The 22,454-nt window shown below is 35.2% G+C and overlaps 1 protein-coding gene across 1 annotated transcript in view; it reads right to left on the minus strand.

Annotated features, from left to right (window-relative positions):
• IRAK3 (interleukin 1 receptor associated kinase 3) overlaps nucleotides 1-22,454 on the minus strand; it is an 88,430-nt gene that overhangs the window by 40,933 nt on the left and 25,043 nt on the right. Inside the window, 4 exon segments of the mRNA XM_052001768.1 lie at nucleotides 1,614-1,678; nucleotides 7,114-7,265; nucleotides 10,172-10,226; nucleotides 11,539-11,606. Of these exon segments, the coding sequence (XP_051857728.1) occupies nucleotides 1,614-1,678; nucleotides 7,114-7,265; nucleotides 10,172-10,226; nucleotides 11,539-11,606 (340 nt within the window).

A 22,454-nucleotide genomic window follows, 5' to 3' on the forward strand; every position in this document is an offset into this window, starting at 1 on the left:
GGAGAAGACTGGGGAAAAATTATATTCTAGGGCTCTGATAAAGGCATTCTTTCTTCCTTTCTGTTTTTCTTTTTTCCTTCCTTTCTTTCTTTTTGAGACAATTGGGGTTAAGTGACTTGCCCTGGGTCACACAGCTAGGAAGAGTTAAGTGTCTGAGGCCAGATTTGAACTCAGGTCCTCCTTAGTTCAGGGCTGGTACTCTATCCACTGCATCACTTACCTGCCCCTAAGACTTTATTTCTAAAATATATAGAGAATTGATTCAAATTTGTAAAAATACAAGCCATTCTCTGATTGATAAATGGTCAAAGGATATGAAAAGATAATTTTCAGAAGAAGAAATTAAATCTATATCTAATCATATAAAAATGCACTCAATCACTATTGATTAGAGAAATGCAAATTAAGACAACTCTAAGATATCACTACACATCTCTCAGATTGGCTAAAATGACAGGAAAACATAATAATAAATGTTGGAGGGAATATGGGAAAATTAGGACCCTAATATATTGTTGGAGTTGTGAACTGATTCAATCATTCTGGAGAGCAATTTGGAACTATGCCCAAAGGGCTATAAAACTGTGCATACCTTTTGATCCAGCAGTGTTTCTACTGGCTCTATATCCCAAAGATATCATGAAAAAGGAAAAAGGACCCATATGTATAAAAATGTTTGTGGAAGTCCTTTTTATAGTGGCAAGGAATTGGAAACTGAGTGGATGCCTATCAGTTGGGGAATGGCTGAATAAATTATGGTTATATGAGTGTTATGGAATAGTACTGCTTATAACAAACGATCAGCAGGATGATTTCAGAAAGTACTGAAGAGACTTACATGAACTGATACTAAGTAAGTGAGTAGAACTAAGAAAACATTATATAGAAACAACAAGATTATGTGATCAACTCTAATGGACATAGCTCTCTAAAACAATGAGGTGATTCAGACCAATTCCAATATATTTGTGATGAAGAGAGGCATCTGCATCCAGAGAGATGGAGACTGAATGTGGATCACAACATACCATTTTCACCTTTTTTGTTGTTATTTGCTTGCTTTTTTTTCCTTTCTCATTTTTTTCCTTTTTGATCTGATCTTTCTTGTGCAACATGATAAATGTGGAAACATGTTTAGAAGAATTGTACATGTTTAACCTATATTGGACTACTTTGTTATCTAGGAGAGGGGAGTGGAGGAAAGGGAGGGAGATTTGGAACACAAGGTTTTGCAAAAGTGAATGTTGAAAACTATTTTTGCATGTGTTTTGAAAATTTATTAAAATATTACCTATACATAAAAGATGATAACCTACACAAATATATAACTGTTTTTATATAAAAATGAAGTCACTGGAATTTGTCTGAAGCTGAATTTGAATTCCAATATTCTTGACTCCAAACCCAGCACTTAGTGTACTATGATACCACCTAGCTGCTTGCCCTATTGTGAAGATCTAATGCCCTAATTAAAATATGTTTGTATTAGTAACATAAATTGTCCATTTTAAAAATTACCTTATGGAGCACACTCTAACACTAACGATATTTTAAATATTTTTAACAGCAAGGGAATAGAAATTGGAGGAATTAAAGATGGAAAATATACTCACATATTCAAAACTTCAAGTTCTGAGAAAAACATCTTCCAATTTTTGTTATCCTGTGGAGTTTTCTCCTAAATAATATAAGAAAAGAAAAAAAAAACTGGGTGTAATTACAAAGAAAATGTACAAATCTTAAATTATTAACCTGTTGATAAATGTAACATTCAAACTGCTTCATTATGAAAATTAACATAATGCTTCAAATATCAAAAAATCCCACCCTGATCAGAATAAATTGCTTGTTGATTTTCGTTGTAATGACAAACTCTTCTGGGTCATTCCTTGGTGGGATATATGGTATGTGCGGTTGGACCTCAGTAGCTCACAGTAATCCCCATTTGGTGCTTGCCCGGATTGTATTATTTCATTAACTGAATGTCTTAATATGAATAAAAACAGTATGTTGACTATATGACATTTTACTCTTGGGAATAACCGAGGGTCAGATCCTGAACACTCCAGAATTGGAATCTAACCACTACAACAAAAAAGGAGAATTTGTTCTTGTCTTAGCAAATATCAAACAATTTAACTTATTTCATATAATAATGTGTACAAAAGGCAACATGTGGTAGCGGTTAGAAATCAGTATCAGAGTCGGGAAGACTTGTATTCAAATGCTGCCTTGCAAAAAAAAAATCAACCAATAAGTATTTATTTAGTGACTACTATGTGCCTGGCACTCTGCTAAATGTGGGATATGCAAATAAAAGAATTTAGCAATTCCTACTTGTAAGGCATTCTATGTATTCTAAAGAGAAATATATATAGTACATATAGAAGTATATGTAGGGGCAGCTAGATAGAGCAGTGGATAGAGCACTAGTCCTTAAGTCAGGAGGACTAGAGTTCAAATCTGGTCTCAGACACTTAACACGTCCTAGCTGTGTGAGCCTGGGCAAGTCACTTAACCCCAATTGCAATGGACTCAGTGCAAAAAAAAAAAAAAGTATATATAGAACAAATATAAAAATATAAACAAATATATATACAATGTGTATAATGGTAGGAGGTGGTACAGTAACAGGCTTGGCGTCAAAAAGACTCATCTTCCTGAGTTCAAATCTGACCTCACATGTTTACTAGCTGTGTGATCCTATACAAGTCACTTAATTGTATACTGTATATATGTATGTATACTGTATATATGTTAACTGTATAACTGTAACAGTAACAAGTGACTTAACCTGTTTGCCTCAATTTCATTCTCTATAAAAATGAGTTCTAGAATCTTTACCAAAAAAAACAAACAAACAAAAAAAAACCCCAAATGGGATCATGAAGAGTTGGATGTGATTGAAAATGACTCAGCAACAATGTATAGTGGTAAATACGCCTGTCCCAAGCACTTATTATTAATGTACAGAAAAAAGCAAACAAATTAAAAAATACAAAGAAATAGGGGATTTCTGTTAATTAATTGCTAATTTTAACATATATATTTAATATTTATTATATTTCACATTAACATACATAGGATCACATTTATACACACATATGTAATATTTATTATATGTTTATCACTGAGAAAGAGAAGGCACCTATGGCACCAGCTTATATAAACACTGTCAAATATGGTCACTATGTCTTATGATTTTATTTAATAGTTTTTCTTTGTATTACAAGGGTCAAATATAGTCAGGGAGAGGGTTTTTTTTTTTTTTTCTTACAGAACAACTGTAATATAATGACAAGTCATCAATAAAACTTACTTAAAAAAAAAAGATTCTTAGATTCCCCCCTTCCCTTATCATATTATATACATGTATCTTTAATGATGAGCTCTGAATGTTTTGGTTGTTGGGAGAGGGAGAAGAAGAGGGGGAGAAAGAGAGAAAAATACCCACATGTGTGTATAGAGCTAGTGTGTGTGTGTGTGTGTGTTTCAAGAGTTGAAATCCAGTTTTAGATACATAACTAGACGTGTAATACTGGGCAAATCACTTAAATCTGTCTGCCTTAATTTCCTTATCTATTTATACAATAATACCACTAACCTTCCAGATTCCTTTGAAAATCAAGTAAGATGATATTTGTAAAGTGAACAGTTCCTGATGTGTAAAAAGCACTTAATAAATATTTGTTTGTTTCCTTCCTTTACAAAGAGGAAATCTCTTCCCCCTAGAATTCCCCACATAAGTATCTTATAGTAGTACTGTGCTTTGTTCTTTGACGGCCTGTTCCTTTTTATTTATGAATAAAGGATAATTTCTATTTCACCCTACTAGAAACAGAAGATGTAAAAGATTTACAAGAGATATGAATAATCACTTTAAGCATTCCTCAAAAGGAATTGAAGTTAGAATTGACATCTAGATAGCACACAAATATTCTGGTGAATCTCTAGTTTCCTCCATTCCTGGTACTCCTTATAATTTGGATTTCCCCTGTCAAGATATTAGGAGACACTCTGTTTTACAGAGGCGAGGTCCAGCAAGCAGGCTGTGACCTGACCTTAGACAATCCTTTATACTCATTCCCTCAATGATCTCATCCTCTGGCAAATACTGTCATGGGATTTGTGATTTTATATATGTGTAATGCCTTAGATTTGCTGGAGCTTTCCTATTTCCCAAGAAGTACTGGTCTGAGAGTTGAGACTACAGCTGACAGACTGCAGCACAAAGTGATCAATCACTTCTTCTGACACTCTGAACACTCTTTGAGCTTGTAACTGCTAAGGCAACTAAAGCAGGTGCTGCATTCCTGTTTCTTCCATGCTAACTCTGGTTCTGTAGCCTGCTAAATGATCACAAGGCTCAATAAGACTTGACCTTAAGACTTGAGATAATCACGAATCTCAGTGACTTTAATAACTCAGAGGCTGTTCCCACAAGTCCTAAGATCACCTGTTGTGTCCAAAAAATACCAACTGTGGAAACTGTTTACTGAAGACTTAAAAATAATCGTATTGTGGTCCTGCTTTTTGTGGTTTTGATGCTTAAAAACCCCGCCCCTTACCATAGGCCATAATCCCTCTTTCTCTGGGAGGTAAGCTTCTGTTTGCATGAAGTTGCATTTCCTCAACTCTGAAATTAAACTATTTGATTCCTGACTCTCTTGCCTTTGACTTGCTTTCTTTGGCTCAAGTCACTTAAGACTGATCCAGTATGAGCTGCATTTAAAATTCCTAAAGTTTCTTAGAAATTTTAGTAGTAATAATCAAAACTAACAGCTTGGGGCAGCTAGATGGCACAGTAGATAGAGCACCGGCCCTGGAGTCAGGAGGACTTGAGTTCAAATCCAGACTCAGATATGTTAGGCTTTCTAGCTGTATGACCTGGGCAAGTCACTTAATCCCAATTGCCTACAAAAACAAACAAACAAAAAAAATAATAGCTTGCCTTAAGTAAAATTGTTAAAGAAAGAACTACAAAAGTCCTGCTGCTGTTAGAAGAAAATCTTCATCAGGGTGGTCAGGAAACTCAAATGAGATAATGTATGTTACAATTGGGTACAATTTATAAAGCACTATAAGAATATAAACTACCTTGTCATTAGTTTTATTATTGCTGTAGATTTAAACAAAAAATAAAGTTATTGAAGCCATCTCACATTTCCTGTCAGCTAGACATTCACTTCCTAATTTTTTCTTTATATTCATCCAAGGCATCATAAAATTCCACTCAATTTAAGCTCCTTAAATAATTGGAAAGAAGTAGGTATTATGATGTCCATGAATACTCTTGGCAGGAGGAAGAGATTAGCTTAGACAATTACTTCCATTCAATTTAAATTAAGTGATAAGATGCTACTGATACCTTAACTGTGTAAGAAAATAGTTGATTTCTCTAGATATGAACAAGACTTGGCACTTCAATTGATCACAAACCTTAGACAAGCATGAGAGGTTCTTTATCAATGTAGATGTCTTTGAAAAGTACTGAAAGAAATGGAGTGAAGTTGAATAAGAAATCTGTCATTGAGCTGATTGGATTAAAAAATTGGAGTAAATGATAAGCCAAGAGAAAGCAGTTCATGAGGGGAAAAAAACACCATGTGAGAGTGATAAGAACACCTCCACGTTCCTCCCTTCTCATGAACTGTGAGAGACCAGAGAATTTGGACTTTTGCATTAGCATCCTAGCGGTTTCCCCAGGACAATATTTAAGAGACAATGATATTCTGGATATGATGAGATGAGGCAGATTCAATGCCTTAGGAGGAGCTTGCAGAAAAACAATACTACAATTATGAAGAAAATCTTGAGGATTCTAGCAAAACAACTTTCAGGAACTGAATATCCTCTTTTGCCATATTTGCTCTAAGGTTGACCCCCACTTTCCACCAGAATTTCTGTATAGTAGTAGGAGTGTGTCACAGACTTTTGTGGGAGGATGCTTTGTACCAATTCTTGGAACTATATACTACCTTAGTAAATTTTGTTGTTGCTGAGTCATTTCAATCTTGTTTGACTTTGTGGCCCAATTTGGGTTGGTTTTTGTTTTTGTTTTTTTTTTTGACAAAAATACTAGAGTGTTTTGCTATTTCCTTCTCTAGAGCATTTTACAGATGAGGAAATGAAAGCACACAGCATTAAGTGACTTACCTAAGGTCACATAGCTAATAAGTAATTGGAGCTACATTTGAACTCGGGAAAATGTGCCTTTCTGACTCTATGCCAAAATTCTGTATACTATTGAGTCAGCTATCTGCCCATGTTAGTAACTATCCTTTTCTAAAAGCTAATTCAATGTTAACTGACTGATATCAACTAACAAATATGGAGAGAAACACAATAGAAGAGACTTATAGCATTAGAAAGAATCTTCCAAACTCTCAAAGCCAACTTTAGAGTCCTGAATAGACAAATGTTGTGCCACAGTTTCCCTAATTGTCCTGCCTCAGTTTCCCTTAATTGTTCTGCTCAATCCTGCAACACCTTCCCTCCCTCCTAATTATCATGATCCAGAAAAGGAGAAAGACATCATGACCCCACTTATCCTACTTATCAGAATGTCCAGTGCCTCCCCCATTCTATCATTGTTCTTCTTGATCCCAACTTATCAGAATGTCTGGTGCCTCCCACCTGTCAGAACCTGATTGATAGTCTGTTCTGCTCTCAGCACCCTGATTCCGCCCCTGGCTCAGTCTACTTCCTGTGTCTGAGTCATGTGTACATAGGTCATTGAGAACTCACATTGATGCTGGATTCTTGGAGACGATAGTCTCATTCAGCCCTGGGACTAAACCATGGATCCATTTTGTTCTAGCACAATCTCTCCCTTTCAAATAAAATATTAAAAACTCTCTAATTTCTATCTTGCCTCAGTTTCTCCGGCATTACAAAATAGTAGTTTCATTTTAGGAACTTAACAAGAGGAGTTGGGGTTGGGAGACTAAACATTATAGCATATTAAAATATACCTTTGCGTTTTGAAATTTAAAAAGAAAAACTGAATAAAGGAAGAAAAATGTGGGATAAGACATGTGCATGTAAACAACCAATCACATGTTGTAACAATTATAAAAACTACAAGATTGTTATGGTAATTATATTTCATACCTGTTTAAATAACTTAACAGCAAATGTTCCATTTTGAAGTTCCACTTTGAATACTTTGAATAATTCTCCTTCTCCAATTAGAAAATCTTTATGGAAGCTTCTGGTTCCTTCTATGATGTTTTTAAAGTTGAAGGAAGATTTTAGGTTTATTCCTTCAGATGGAGGGAAGAAAAGTTAAGTGAGATGATTGATATAATTATTATAATCTACATTAATATGTTAGATCTGAACTCAGGTGAGGAAAACAATAGCTGGAAAGCAAAATCCACACATGTATTCTCCTCATACATAATAGACTTTTAGTTCCCAATATGCCATAAAAAAAATCTGCTAATTATGTCAAATAAAACGATGATATCCTCATCGTTAAAAAAAAAAAATCAATCAATTGTTGGGGAAGGAATTATTTATTTTTTTCTCTTTGGCAAAAGGTAGATTTATTTAGGGGAATAGGTTACAGACAAAATGAAGGGATGCAATCAACACCAGGAATGGTAAATATAAAATAGTGTGGTAGAACATATAGTTAAATTAACTAGAATTAGCTTCAATAAGGAGAAAGGTGCCATTAGAGGGATGGCATTATGAGGAGGGAGAGAGAAAGCAATCTCAGAGAGGGCTTAGTCCTGAAAAGAACTTAGCAGGAGTTCTTTATGTGACCAAAAACTTCTAGGAAAACCTGAAAGGATTTTTAAAAAATAGATAATGGTCTACCACATGCCACAATAAATCCCAAATAAATATATAATTAAAGTATGAAAATCACAACATAAAAAGATGAGAATAGATATAAAATTATCAATAATAATTATATAGAGAAGAGAAGACTCAAGATAAAAAAAATCACAAAAACAGAGAGACAATCTTGACTAAAGAAAATTAAAAGATTTTTATACAAAGTCAATACAGTTAAAATAAAAAGACAATATATTAACTGGCTAGTTTTTTCATTAAGGGAATATGATAAAAGTCTGACATAAAAACTATAAGAATTCATGCAAACCACCATAATCAAGAATCATTTTCCAATAGAAAAATGGTCAGACACAAACAACTTTCAAAAGAAATATAAACTATCAGTAGTTACCTAATATTAAAAAATAATTAATAATGAAAAGGTACAAATTAAGGTAATTCTAATGGATCACCTCATATCCACTAAGCTAACAAAGATGATAAACTATAAAAAAAGTTTTTAGTGAAGAGACTGTGAAAACATGCAAGAATGCTAATTCGTTGTTAATAGTATTGGAATTGGTTTGCTTTTGAAAATAATTTGGAATTATGAAAGTAAAGTTACTAAATCATTCATACCCTTCGCTCCAGATATTCCATTACTGGAATTATATCCAAAGGAGATGATTGACAACAAGGAAAAGCTTCCATATGTAAAAAGTAATCATAGCAACACTATTTGTGATAAGACAGAGATGGGAAGAAAATATGTGCCCAATACTTTGAGAATGGGTAAACAAATTACAGCATATGAATGTAATAGGATATTATTGCACCACAGAGATGCCAGACAGGGATAATTCAGGGAAACATGAGTATGAAGTAATGCACAGGGAAGAAAGCAGAATCAAAAGAACAATATTCACAATGACTACAGCTGCTCGAAAAAAAAAGGCAAAACAATAAAACGCTGAACAAATACAACATTCTTTGTATAGAGCTAAGTACATATTGCTAAAGCTAATGGGTATACATAGTTTTAAATTTTAAATCTTTTATGTACAACTTGCTATTCCTTTTAAATATATAACTTTTTTGAGGAATGTTTGTGTTAGGGGTTTTGTTTGGATGTTTGCTCGGAAATGATCTTGTTTCTAAAAAATATATTGATTTTTTTTTTTTAAGAAAGAAATTTATCAGCCTTGCCAAAGGGAATTTACAAAGATTCTATGCTGAGATGATTCAATTTGTTTTCCTGACATTGAAACAACTTATTTATTTGCTGATTCACACAGAACATAAAACTAATACTGAAATGAAGTACTAAAGTATTTAAGGTGTTAAAAAACCCAAATTAAACTTTCCGAATCAACTAGTTAGAAAACAATCTTCCATGTAATTGGTTAAATTTTTGACAGTCAAATTCTTGTCACCACAATTCAAGCAAAAAAAAGGAGAGTTCTTTGGTCATGAATATTTAATACATCAATAGAGTTGATCACTAAAAATACAGGAATTTTTCTTTAATAATTATTCTAATTAAGCTTTAGAGGAAAAATAAAATAAAAGCAAGAGTGAAATCCACAGGATAATAGAGGACAGGCATTATACAAGATTATAATAATCTTTTAAGAACATTCATAATTGATATTTCAATAGTTTTTAAAAATTTTCAATGTTCTATAAAATTTTCTCATCTAGTTCTTATAATAACCCTATGAAATAAGTATTATTACTATCTCTATTCTGTAAATAAAGAAATTGAGGCTTAGAGAAGAGAGGTTCTTCACCCACCTTCACTCAGTAATTACAAAAGATAAAATCTGAACACAGATCTTGTTCAGCTCCAAATCTAATGTTCTGTCCACTGTACCATGCAATGGATTCCAGTGATACTAAATTATTTTCTCTGCTAATGAAACTATAAAGTGAAGACTGATATGGAGCATAGTTAGATGTTGGCTCCCAAATTAATCTACCATCATCCATGAGATCCATAATGATGAAAAACATGAAATAATTCCTAAGGGTTATTTCAAAAGTGTTTTCCCACTGTACAAAACAAAACAAACAAACAAACAAACAAAACCTCAAGTCAACACCAAATTTCAAAACCAAAGATAGCAGATAATTCTCCTAGCTAAAAAGTTCATGTTTGGATTTTGCAAAGGCTAGTGAGAAAATTAATATTTGCTAAATAATTTGTTATCTTCATCTTAAGTGTCAGCAAAATTACAGGCACCTTATCTTGTATTTCCTACTTGTACAGAGAATCAACATGTTAATGAACTTACATAAATATAGTGTACTAACTGGACTTAAAAAATGGAAAATGCTATCCCTTTCCCAATTCCTTAAAAAAAAAAAAAAAAGGTTTTTTCACCTTTCTGATATTCAGGCATACATCTTATATTATCGATTGTGTTGTCAGTTGTTACCTGAAAGAAAATATATTACAATAATTCAATATTCTAACCTTGGAGAGAAAAGCTCATTATGAATGTCAGAAGTCCCACTAAAAGAGGGATCCCTTTACAAAAGAACACATAAGACAATAGCTGGTTGTAGAGGTGCCATTTCTTTAAAAAGTTTGGTACCTGAGGTTGAAATACCTGCTAAAATGATGACAGGCCTTGGTGGCAAAGATTTTGATGGAACAAGACAATTCTAAACAATGATTTCTGCTTTTTTTCTAAAAGGTCTGGGGAAAATGTATAGTCTTTAGGTTTAAGACATGGAAGCTCTTATTCTTCCCTGAGGAAGAGATAACAACATTTTTAATTGAGTCAAAATCTAGAAGTGGTAGAGATCAAAATCAAAGGTGCTTGGTAGAAACTACACATTGGAGGATAATCTGGGATTAAAACAAATACATAGGAAGCTAAGAAAAAAAAAAGGAAAATGCCTTTAGCAACTGCTAGTCCCAACACTGAAAAACTGTTACCTAATATATGCTTCATGACTTCTTACTTTGGGGTCTTTGAATACATGGAATACTGTTCTTTATACTTTATTTCTCCCATATGCCAAGTTCCATTTGTTTAATTCCAACTGAGCTTCTAAAACACATCCTCTAAGTAATCTTGATTAATAGCCCAATCAAAAATGATCTCCCTCTCCTGCTCCAAGATCTTGTATAATATTTCAGACCTCTCCAATGAATAGAAGTTCCATTTTCTATTTCTGTAGGTCATATTCTTTGTGTATCACTTCTGATGTACTATTATGATAAGACAAGAGACTTCCTTCCAGCATTTAGTACAATGCTCTTAACAATCAGTTTGTGTGTCAGAGGCAGAATTTGAAGCCAGAACTTCACTGCCTTTTATGAACTCAAAACTCTGGAATAATAGTGATTAATATTAAGGCTGATGGTGTCAATGACCATAGACATTTAATAAATTTTGGGTAAACAGAGTTAAATTATCAAGAGGAGGAAATTCTCAAACCTTTCCCCTCCCATATTTAAAATCCTCCAAATTCTTAAGTTCTCATCTGAAAGAGAAACAAGATTCAATATAAGATTTTCCTCTTATAATCTTCCTCCCCCAAATGAGTTGTTGCAAAGGTTTTACAAAGGTGAATGTTGAAAACTATCTTTGCCAATATTTGGAAAAATAAAATACTATTAAAAAAAATTGTATCAAGTCAGCATTTTTCTTCTCTGGCATCTACTGGCCAGGTTCTTTCTTTATGCTCACATTTAAACTCTGAGTTGAATACCCCTACTAAGACTTTACTGTACTGTACCTGGGAAGAAATATTTGGAAATCCAGTTGTCTGCTGACTCTGATTAGATGAGGCATTTAAGGTCTTTCCTAGGACAGAAGTAAGAGAAACCAGATAAGAGAGATTGAGACTGAAACAATCAAGTTTTTGAAATATGATGTTTTGGTTTTGCTCAGACCTGAAGGAAACTCTCTGGTAAACAATCTTTTGCAACTTCTACCAAAGCTTATTTACAATTGTTCTACAAACTAGTCTTAAGGAGTTAACTGAGGCATTGTAAACTTAAGTGACTTCCTCTGGGTCAGAGTCAGTATAGGTCAAAGGCTGAGATCTGACTGGACTCCTGGTCGTCTCAATTCCAAGATCAGTTCTTGGCCCAATGCCTTACTGCCTTTTATGAACTTAAAATTCTGTAGTGATAGTATTTAATCATAAGACCAATTGATGAGATCAGAGTAGCAATTCCTAGTTCAAAATAAACATGTGACAAATTCACAATGGTCATTCTCTTTGCCAAAAAAGTGGAGTTATTTAGGAGAAAAGGTAATAGACAAAATGAACAAACACCAGGAATGGTAAATGTGAAATGAATTTGGGAGATCAATAGGGTTACCAAGGACAGGAGCTGGAAGAATTCATTAAAGAAATATGCTATGGGGCTTGAATATGCCATTGACTGTCAGCCTAAATTCCTAGAGGAGTTTACTACAATGAAAGGAAGACATTATGAGGAAGAGAGTATCTTTTCATGGCTTAGTTTTGGAAAGGACTTAGCAAAGATCTTTATCTTGAGCACATCTTTTATAGAGGAAATACAACCTCGGGGATTTTTCAGGGGAGGGGAGTATCAGGGAAGAATCTGGCAACTCAGAGGGAGGGATCAAGGAGGAACCAGATGGACCTGTGTAAAGATATGTGAATCAATATCTCAGAGGTTGCTAAAAGAGGCTCAGGGGTTGGAGAGATAGACAATGGAGACTGAGAAAAGAGTTTCATTTTTAGAATCACTCTACACAAACAGGATAGTCTGGGACTAGGTTATGTCTGATAATAGCCAGTTGGGCTTCTTTCTGACAAGGGAAGAGAATAAATTCAAAATTCATATCATAATGCTGAGATTTAGATTTGGGGAATGTAAATGAAATTAGGGTTTCTGGTGGTCAGGGAGTTAAATGAGGTCTAGTGGCAGGTTTGGGGTTCAGGGAATCAATTAGAGCTCCCTTGCAACCCCTTGGGATTTGGCGCAAGGATAGGGAGTTTAGGGCTCTCCCTTCTGGCGGTGCAGAGGTTCTCTGTAAAGGAATTTACAGACCGAAAACCTAGATTGATAAAAGAAGTTTATTATGGGGATTAGAAGCATAAAGTCTGGTTAGGGAAATAGGTGAGGGTAAAGAGAGGATGGCACTGGAAAGAATATTCCAGTGGGCAGATCTATGGAAAATGGAGTTTTGCACTGAGAATGCAGTTCTGTTGGTAGAAGATCCTGGCAGTAAAGGGAACTGCCAAGGTCCATCTGCAAAGACCTTCATTGATGGAAGCTCATTATATTGCTTATCTTGGTGGGGGTTGGGAAACACTAGCAGATGATCAGAATGGGGGCTGGGAGAGCTCAAATTGGCTCAGATCCCATGGGGGCTGGGCTTCTTATTAGAATTCAAAGGGATGCTTTAGACTAGGATTTGTGAATCAAAGGCCCTGGCTTCCTGAACTGAAATGCCCTCAACCAGGAGGGGCTGGGAATAATCTGAAAGGAATCACAAATCAATAGGAAATACAGTTTCTTAAAAGGACCACAACCCCCTTCAATAATGAGATTGATACCCATGGAATTACTGCTGATTTACATGATAAATATGTCTGAAAATAATTACCAAACATTTGTCATTTATTAGGCTAAGGAAGAAAATAGAAAACTAAAGAAAAAATGAATCAACTTTTCCAATAGATACTGTACTTAAATTTTGATAGCAAATTTTAGACTAATCTCCCTCTAATATTGTTTTAATAATCACAGGTATTTGCCAACAAGCCTTGACTTTACTTTGACTCATTATCATACAAGTTGGGTATTAAATGGGAGGTTTCATTTTCTACCTGAGCTGATAGTGTTAGTAGTTGCCTTGATTTTTTTGGTATATGAAATTGTAGAGGGTGCAGAAGTACTAGATTCCCCAAAATACATTTAAGTTCTAGAACTCTTCTATACAAGCCACCAAATGTTGGAATATGGGATGGACCCCAAAACATATTGGGGTTTGGAGCTGGGTTGCAAAGTGTCTCAAAAGAACTAGTAGGCTTAGATCATCTCCTGCAGTGTTCTTCTTTGGTTTCTTTGGGATCTCTGGGAACAGCCTTTATTTCAGTTCAGTAATCATCAGAAGAATAGCCAGGTGTTAAAGTCCAAATCCTTTATTATCTTCTTGCCTGGGGACAAAGCCAGCTTTCTTGAGGTCCTCCTGAATCTTGGTATCTTGTTTTCTGTGGGGGAGGCAGAAGGACCACCACCACCATCTCTGTCTTCCCTAGTTCTGTCTCTCCCTGAGTTTGCCCAAGGTTACATGCTCTCTTATCATAGGTGTGAATCTTGTAGAACTATATTAAGTACTAAGTATATGTACTGAACTACCACTGTCTTTATCAATTCCACTGAGTTAGCACCTTGTAAGAATCCTTGTTTCAAATTCAGAGTTCTGGTCCATAACATCTCCCACTTTCTTTTGTTTTAGGATTTATGGTAGTCACTCTCCCCCTCATTTCTCAAGAATGTGAGAACCCCAAAAAGGAGGTGATCATGCCTTTCCTGACTCCTCAAAAAAGGGGTGAAAACACCATAAAAGTTGGTGATCATACCCTTCTTGATGTCTCAGGAAGGGTGATGAAAACACCAAAGGAAATGGAAAATCAAATCAGATTAGATTAGCTGGTTTCTGAAGGGTCTCATTTGAAACAGGTATGCATAATATCAACATGGGAGGTATTACACATAATTACACAAATTACATAAGCATATAGTAACAGGCTAGTAGTGATGTAACAAATAGCATGAATCAACATAAGGAATTATATATGTCTATAAGTCCTAGAAATAGTCCAAAAGGAATCTATTGTCCATTACTTCATGTGTGAGGGGAATCCTGCAAGTTCTGAAGTTCTGTAACAGTCTTATCAACAATTTTTTATCTCAGGAAATCCAATGATTCCTGCTGATTTTAAAGTTCTGCAGCAGTCTCATTATCAGCCATGCTCTTTTAATGTCAGATATTTCTTAGGTCTTTGTTTCAAGGTTTTTCTCTTTTCTCTCTCTCTCTCCAGGTGCTTGTTGGAACCCATCTGATTCCACTCTATCTGTAGAAATACAAGCAAACCCTTTCTCCCAAGCAGTTAACCTGTCTAGTCCCTTCTATTTTACCACTTTCTAGATTTTTCCACATCATCTGGCAATTATATTGGAGCTGCTCACACTGGACACTGCCCTTCTGTTGGGTTAAAAAAGCCTGTATTCTCCTTAATTGTAATCCCTTTCTGCTATCTGATTGCTTTTCTGCTGATTGATCACATTAGAGTCCTGAACTTCTAAAGGTGTAACCTCAGCCGCTATCATGCCCCACTTGTCTTTTGTATGATATCTTGGGGCTGGGCCCTGCCTCTCATTTCCTTGGGTCAATCTACATTCTGAGGCCCAGTGGAAGCCTCGGTTGCCTTTTGGACATGGGGTTTTAGATCTTCTCTTATCCTGTCCTCTCCCTCTATCTCTATACCTACACTGAGCTCTCAGATGTCCTATTTTTCCACACTGAAAATATCAACGACTCTCTCTAGAAGTCCCTTGCCAAGAGGGACCCTGCCTTTCCATGTTCATCATAGTCTGGGTATAATAAGCATCTGTACCCACTGTGGCACAGCGTCTTATGATCTCCTCTAAAGGAGCATCTTTGTGTAGTCCCCATATAATTCTTCTGCAAACCTCATTGGCAACTTCCTTAGCCAATTGTCTGATCATTATTCTTGTAGCTGCATTTTTTCCAATGGTTCTTGAGACAGCTGTCTGCAAACATCCAACAAAATCAGCAAAAGGTTCATTGGAACCTTGCTCTATTTTTGTGAAGGCTTTCCCTCGATCTTTTCCTGGGAGGGTACCCCAAAATTTTATAGCAGCAGTAATAATTTGCTCATATACTGCTATGGGGTAATTAATCTGTGCTGAATTGTCTTAATTCTGACCTCCATTTGTTTCTCTGAACCCCAAACCTGCTACTAGATCTTATCATTTAACTCCCTGACTACCAGAAACCCTAATCTCATTTTGATTCCCTAAATCTAGACCTCATCACTATTATATCACTATACTATGTACTAAGTATATATGTCAACTAGAGAACCATTATCTCATCAATTCCACTAAGTTAACACCTTATTTCAAATATACTTTTCCAGAATTCCAATCCTCTACAATTGCTGAATGCAATATTCTCTTGGTTCTGTTATTATTATTTCTTCATTATTCCTTGCAAGTCTTTTCTGTTTTTCTAAGATCATTGTGCTCATCATTTCTTATCATTTCTTATAGCACAGTAGTATATCACATCACAATCATATACCATAACTTTTTCAGTCATTTCCTGAATTCATGAGCGTCCCTGCAATTTCCAGTTCTTTGTTACCACAAAGAGAGCTGCTATGAACATATAGTTTCTTTTCTTTTTTCCCTAATCATCTGAGAAATTTCCTTTAAAGGGGATATAGAAAATGTCCTGAATTAACTTGCTTCTGTCATTTTAATTTACCATGAGTTAAGAAACCATTAACCTTTTTTAACTTGCAATTTACCTTCCTTTCTCTCACTCCCAGAAGACAATCAACCAATTATCAAATAGGTTAATAATGAACACTCTATAGGGATGGGGGAAGGGGAGTTGCATAGCCCCAAACAAGTGATTTTCATGCAGTACTAGCTCCAAAGTTTAGAATTTCAGCCAATTTCAGGCTATGTGAGTCTTGGGATTTGCTTTAAGCAAGGTGTGGCAGTTATAATAGGGGAAGAAACTACTTACTAAGCAGTTAACAATTCTGAAGCAATATATTTGGGAGGGAGCAGAGGAGTCAAGTAGTGGGGAATAACAGAAAATAAAGGAAAATTAATTAATATCTGCAGGAGCTTAGGTAGACTTTAAGGCCATATTATGAGAATACCAGTAGAGAAAAAGAAACATGAGGAAGATATTGGAAGCTGGATAGACTTTAAAGTTGTAATGATTTTTATATTACCAAATATAGGGACAAACAGGACACAAGCTAAGCAGGCAGGCTAAAGGTAAAGACCAAAGGAACTCTATGTTCTTTGGGGGAACAGGGAAGAAAGAGACAAGTCCTTCACTTAAAAGAAGATACATAACATTAACAGAAGACAAATGAACATCTTTTGCAAAAATCATCCTGACAAATTTTTCTCCATCAAAGCTGGGTATATAAAGGAGCTCAGTGCTAGATGCCATATAATTATGAGTGTTAAGGGACTGATGGGATACAGACAAGGGGGAAGATGCCACATTAGGAGGAAGATGCCCTAAAGGCAATAATAAATTCCTAATAAACTAACCATTGTGATGGTTAGCAAGCGAGGTAGCCTTAAAAGCAATTAGTATACTAAAAGGAGTAAGTAAAGAAGTGGGGTAATGGGAATTTCTTTTATAAGAGACAAATTACCTTGCGGGGGAGGTACTTTTGATTGGATACAGTAATTGTGGAGTCATGTTGATTTTGTCAATGCAAGGAATTCAATAATTCTGTCAGTGTTCCCTCCTGCTTGCCTCGTGGAATATCTTGGGAATTCAAGTAGGTAAGATCCACTGCAACAAAGATCTGCAATATCAATGGCTCCCTGGCCCACCACCAATCCTTCTTTCAGTTCAGTCCTCACAACTATGAAACTATGACCAAGTAGATGAAGAATCTCAATTGCACACTTTTTAGCATACCTTTGAATGAGCACCCTATGTACATCTAGGATACACAGTATAGATAGATAATGTGTAGGCACCAGAATTGAGTAGTGAAGAGGGAACTCCGGAACTCGGAAAATCCTTGAAGGAGAAAACCTTCAACTCTGCCTCAGTGAGGGGACTCCACCCCAAGCACAAACAGTTTCATCTTTGTTACCTGGATGGGGTTGACTCAGTCTGGAAACCCATTGAATTCAATTCAAATTCTAGCCCTATCTTAAACCCAGTGAGGAGCCAACCTGGGACTCCACCCACGAGCCCCCTTCAGCTTGTAGCCAACTAAAACCCTCTCTTTGCAGAGCTTCCAAACATGCCAGCTATGCCATACTTGGCATCCCAAGGAGCCTCTGTCCACTGGAATACGGTTTCCAATACCCCTTCTCTTTACTCTCACCTATTTCCTTAACTAGATTAGACTTTAACCTTACTTCCAACCCCCATAATAAACCTCTTTTATCAATCTAGGTTTTCGGATCTGTAAATTCCTTTACAGGGGACTCTCACACCGTTACTAGATCTCATTTAACTCCCTATCCTTGTGCCAAATCCAAAGAGGTTGCAGGAGAGCTCCATTTGACTCCCTGTACCCTGAACCTGCCACTAGACCTCATTTTCATTTGGGTATCTCAAATCTGCCCTCATCAATAGGAGAAGGAGAGCAGGTTGGGTTGCCTTCAAAAAATAGCTAATCGTTCTTTACTGATCTTAGATTCCCATAAAAATAAAGACCCATCTTTTTAAATACCAATTATTCTGCATGTTGGTACATAATAGTAAAATGAAATACCACCTTCACCAAAAAATTAAACAGAAGGCAATAGAAGGATGCATGATGTCTATGCTTTAACATATAATCAATGAAAAACTTTGAATAATCCAAGTTAAAGATATCTTTTAGGAATTTTATCATGGGAGCAGGGAACTTGATTGCTTTCAAACCACCCAGCAAACTCTCTAGGTGTATGGGATGAGACAAAAATTTGTCTCACATAAAAATAGGGGATTAAAGATAAAAGACATCATTAGTATGGAGAGTCAGTGTCAAAACACCCAGATAGCAGCCAATATTGTTAAGGAAGAAAGGTGAAATCTTTATTTGCAGTTTTATCACTAAGCATTTAAATGTTGAAATGCATCTGTATTCTCAAAGTTGGGGCTACTCCTTGCTGTGCTTTACTCACAATGACCTTGGGATATCAATAATGAAGCATTATTCTCCCTATTTTACAGATGAAAAAACTAAGCCACTGGGAGTTTCAAGGGCCTAATTAGGGTCACAAAGTAAGTAAGTACCAGAAAGTAGTGTCAAGCCCTTATTTCCTAATTTAAAATCCAGCCCTATCTTTAGGATACTATGCTGTTATAACTGTTATAAGGTTGGTATATTTTTAAATCTGCAAAATATTTTCCTCCCAAGAACTCTAGTAGCAAGGATAGATAAGTGCCATTATTCTCATTTTATAGTTGGGGAAATTGAGGCTCAGATAGGAGAAACACCTGTTTTTATGCCCTCAGCTTCTAGTACAAAGCTTTGCACATAGTAGGCACTTTCAAAATGCTCATTATTTGATTAGTTGGTTTGCCTATGGTCATATGGCTGGTAAGTATTAGAAGTAGGATTCAAATCTAGGTCTCGATTCTAAAGTCAATACTGTGTTCACTATAGTATACTGCCCTTCTTTTTGTAAACCCGACCATGATTTTAATCAAGTGCAACAGTTTTTTCTTATTACTTACTTAGCTAGTAATAACTCGTAATAATATATAGCCAGTGAGATAGAATACGCATCTAGCAGACTGTGTTTTTCTCCCCAATGAATCAGATCTCTGTTTCTACTGAACTCTATGCTCAAATACATTTAATTTGGCATTACAAAAGAAATTCCAATAGTCACAGTTAAACAATTCTATCTTCCTTAATGAAGGATGCATCTTTGAAATCTCTATTCCTTTCTATCTCAGTTTTTATTTGTCACCTTGCATTAAGCACATAAATGAATAAAGGGGGTTTATATGAATTCACTAACAAGGGAAGCGGTTTTTCTTTAAGACAAAAAAAAAATCCTAGTTACATAGACTGCATAATAATGGAGCCAAGTGAAAAGATAGAATTTAGGCCTTTTCCTAAGCCAAATCAGCCTCTTCTACATTGACAAAATAACCCAGAGGGTAAAAAGCCATGCCAAAATCTGTCTGAGGAAAGCAAGACATAAAATATGCAGCTGTATCCAGTCAAATCTCTGTGTATTTATATCATGAACAGCAAGTCATGTGGGAGGCTTTAGGGACTCAAAAGGGTTCAGACAATGAAAAGGCATCACATTTATGATTCCAGGGGACCCATTGAATTTAACTTGATGAGTCAACTTCATACAGCAATGCTCTGCTAGCTAAGCAAAGAGACAAGAGTAGAGGAAGTCTAAAGCTGAGAAATGTAGCTGATTACATGGCAGGAATTCCATGGGAATTAAGTCTTATATCCCATTAAGAGAATAACCTACAACAACCAAAGTCATTCAGAAGCTATTATTTTCAGGTTCAACTTTCAAGGTCTAAATCTTTGTGTGTTCAAAGTTTCTTTGGGTAACAAGCTGGAATTGTTTGCACATTCTGTTTTATCACAGAAGCAGCAAAGGAAAAAAATGCATATTGATGAAAAGGACCAGAGTAAAGATGATGAATTTGAAGGGCTGTTAACCTAAGAGCTCTAAGTACTCTAATGTACTTAAATAAACATGCAAGATGACAAGGGATCAGTACCGTTGGTATGTTTCCACCCACAAAGGTTGAGAAAATAGAATAGGTTTTAAATTGATATGGAACACCACATTTCCTGGTCCCTAATCTATTGGATGCTAAGTCATTTATAGAAAGACCTGAAGAATTTAAGATTTGGAATGAATCAGCAACACTCTACTGGTTCTCATAGCCTTGTACTTTAGGGTAATGAAGCCATACCCTTATTTCTCTTGTTCCCTATGAGGGGAACTGTCCATTAGGACATCAAGGACTGTCCATTGAGTCAGCATGGATAACTCTATTTTTTTTTTGGGGGGGGAGGCAATCAAGGGTCACAAAGTTAGTAAGGGTCAAGTGTCTAAAGCTGGATTTGAATTTAGGTATCTAATGTGTTACTTAGCTGTTCCTCAGTAGACTTTAAAAGGAATGACTTCATCTTCACATTCTCTATTTCTTTTTTTGTATGTTAAGCATTTTGAGATTCTTAGAACATCCCTCTCAAGGAAACAAGGGGACTTTTCTTTCTTCCCCACAGCAGTTATGGTAGCTGTTCACACAAGATTGTGAAAATATGTGTTATATAGGCAAGCCAAATATTGGATGTTAAATTTCTGGCTATCTCTTTTGCTTTGTTTCTTTCCCTCATCAAAGTGACCAAACAATAATACTGAGATAGACATTTTCTACCTTTGATGATAACCACATGAGTTTAAGATGTCAAAAAGCTCCTGGGACCAAGTACTGGGTATTCAGTAGGAAGTATTCCCAATAAAAACTACTCAGAGGAGATGACCAATGCCAGGAAGAAGAGACCATCTTATGCCCTGGCTTAATCAAAGATATGGTCTTTGAGTAGCTTGCTTGATACTGTAGAATTGTGGTTAAGGTGAAATGTCTGTTTAGCAATCCCACAAAATGTTTCATGCCCTGATGTTTTTAAATCTCAACCTTTTTGGAGAATATAATAAGATTATAAATTATTGTTTCACATTTTCAGCAATTTGTCAGTGCACGCTTATGGGTTTCATGATTTCATGTTTAATGTTTGAAACATTTCTTTTTTGGTGGATACAATCAATACCTACTTGATCTCTATTCAGAATACTTTTTTTTAGAGACTTTTTATTGTAAGCTTGTCAGATAGCAACAAAATGAACATTTTAATATACAGAAGATAACAGAGGAGGTTTATATAAGAAATGATGAATCTTTTATTACTCACAGCTTGGTTTTTTAAATATATATGAAATTTTTAAAAATTGTTTTTTAACATTCTTTTCTTTTTAAATTTTGAGTTCCAAATTCTCTTCCTTCCTCCCACCTCTTCCCCATCCACTAAGAAGGCAAACAATATGATGATATCAATTACACATGTGAAATTATGAATATTTCTATAATAGCCATATTTCAAAAAAGGCAAAAAAAATAAATAAAATAAGAAAATTATACTTCTATTTCCACTAAGAGTTCATGAGTTATTGCTCTGGAGATCAAAAGCATTTTTTTCAACATGTCTTTTGAAATTGTCTTGGATTATTTAGCCAACTCTTTCACAAGTGATTATTATTATTACAACATTGTTATTGCTACGTATAATGATCTCCCAGTTCTTCTATCTTCATATTGCATCAGTTCATGTAGGTCTGGCCATATCTTTCTAAAACCACCCACCTAGTCATTTCATCATAATCGTGTGTCACAACTAGTTCAACCATTTCCCAATTGATGAGCATCCCCTTGTTTGCCACTACAAATGATTAACACAACTCTTCCCTATGTTTACATAAATTCCATTTAACTGCCCCAACAACAATAAAGTAAGTAAAAATTACATTTATCATCTTCCACATAGGAGTATTGAATCCTTTATGATTTCTCTTTCATGCTTACCTTTTTGTGCTCTTGAGCCTTATATTTAAATGTCAAATTTTCTATTCAGGAATGCTATTTTACTGAATGTCTATTTCCTCCTTGAAGAATTATACTCAGTTTTACTGTATAGATTATTCTTGATTGTTATCCTAGCTCTTTTGCCTTTTGGAATTACCATATTCCAAGTCTTAGGCTCTTTTAAGAAAGTCATTAAATCTTGTGTAATTCTGACTGGCTCTACAATATTTGAACTGTTTCTTTCTGGATGTTTGAAATATTTTCTTTAATTGGGGAGTTCTGATATTTGACTATAATATCCTTGGGAAT

Source organism: Antechinus flavipes, chromosome 5 (assembly GCF_016432865.1).
Source record: "Antechinus flavipes isolate AdamAnt ecotype Samford, QLD, Australia chromosome 5, AdamAnt_v2, whole genome shotgun sequence".
In the NCBI taxonomy this organism is placed as follows: domain Eukaryota; kingdom Metazoa; phylum Chordata; class Mammalia; order Dasyuromorphia; family Dasyuridae; genus Antechinus; species Antechinus flavipes.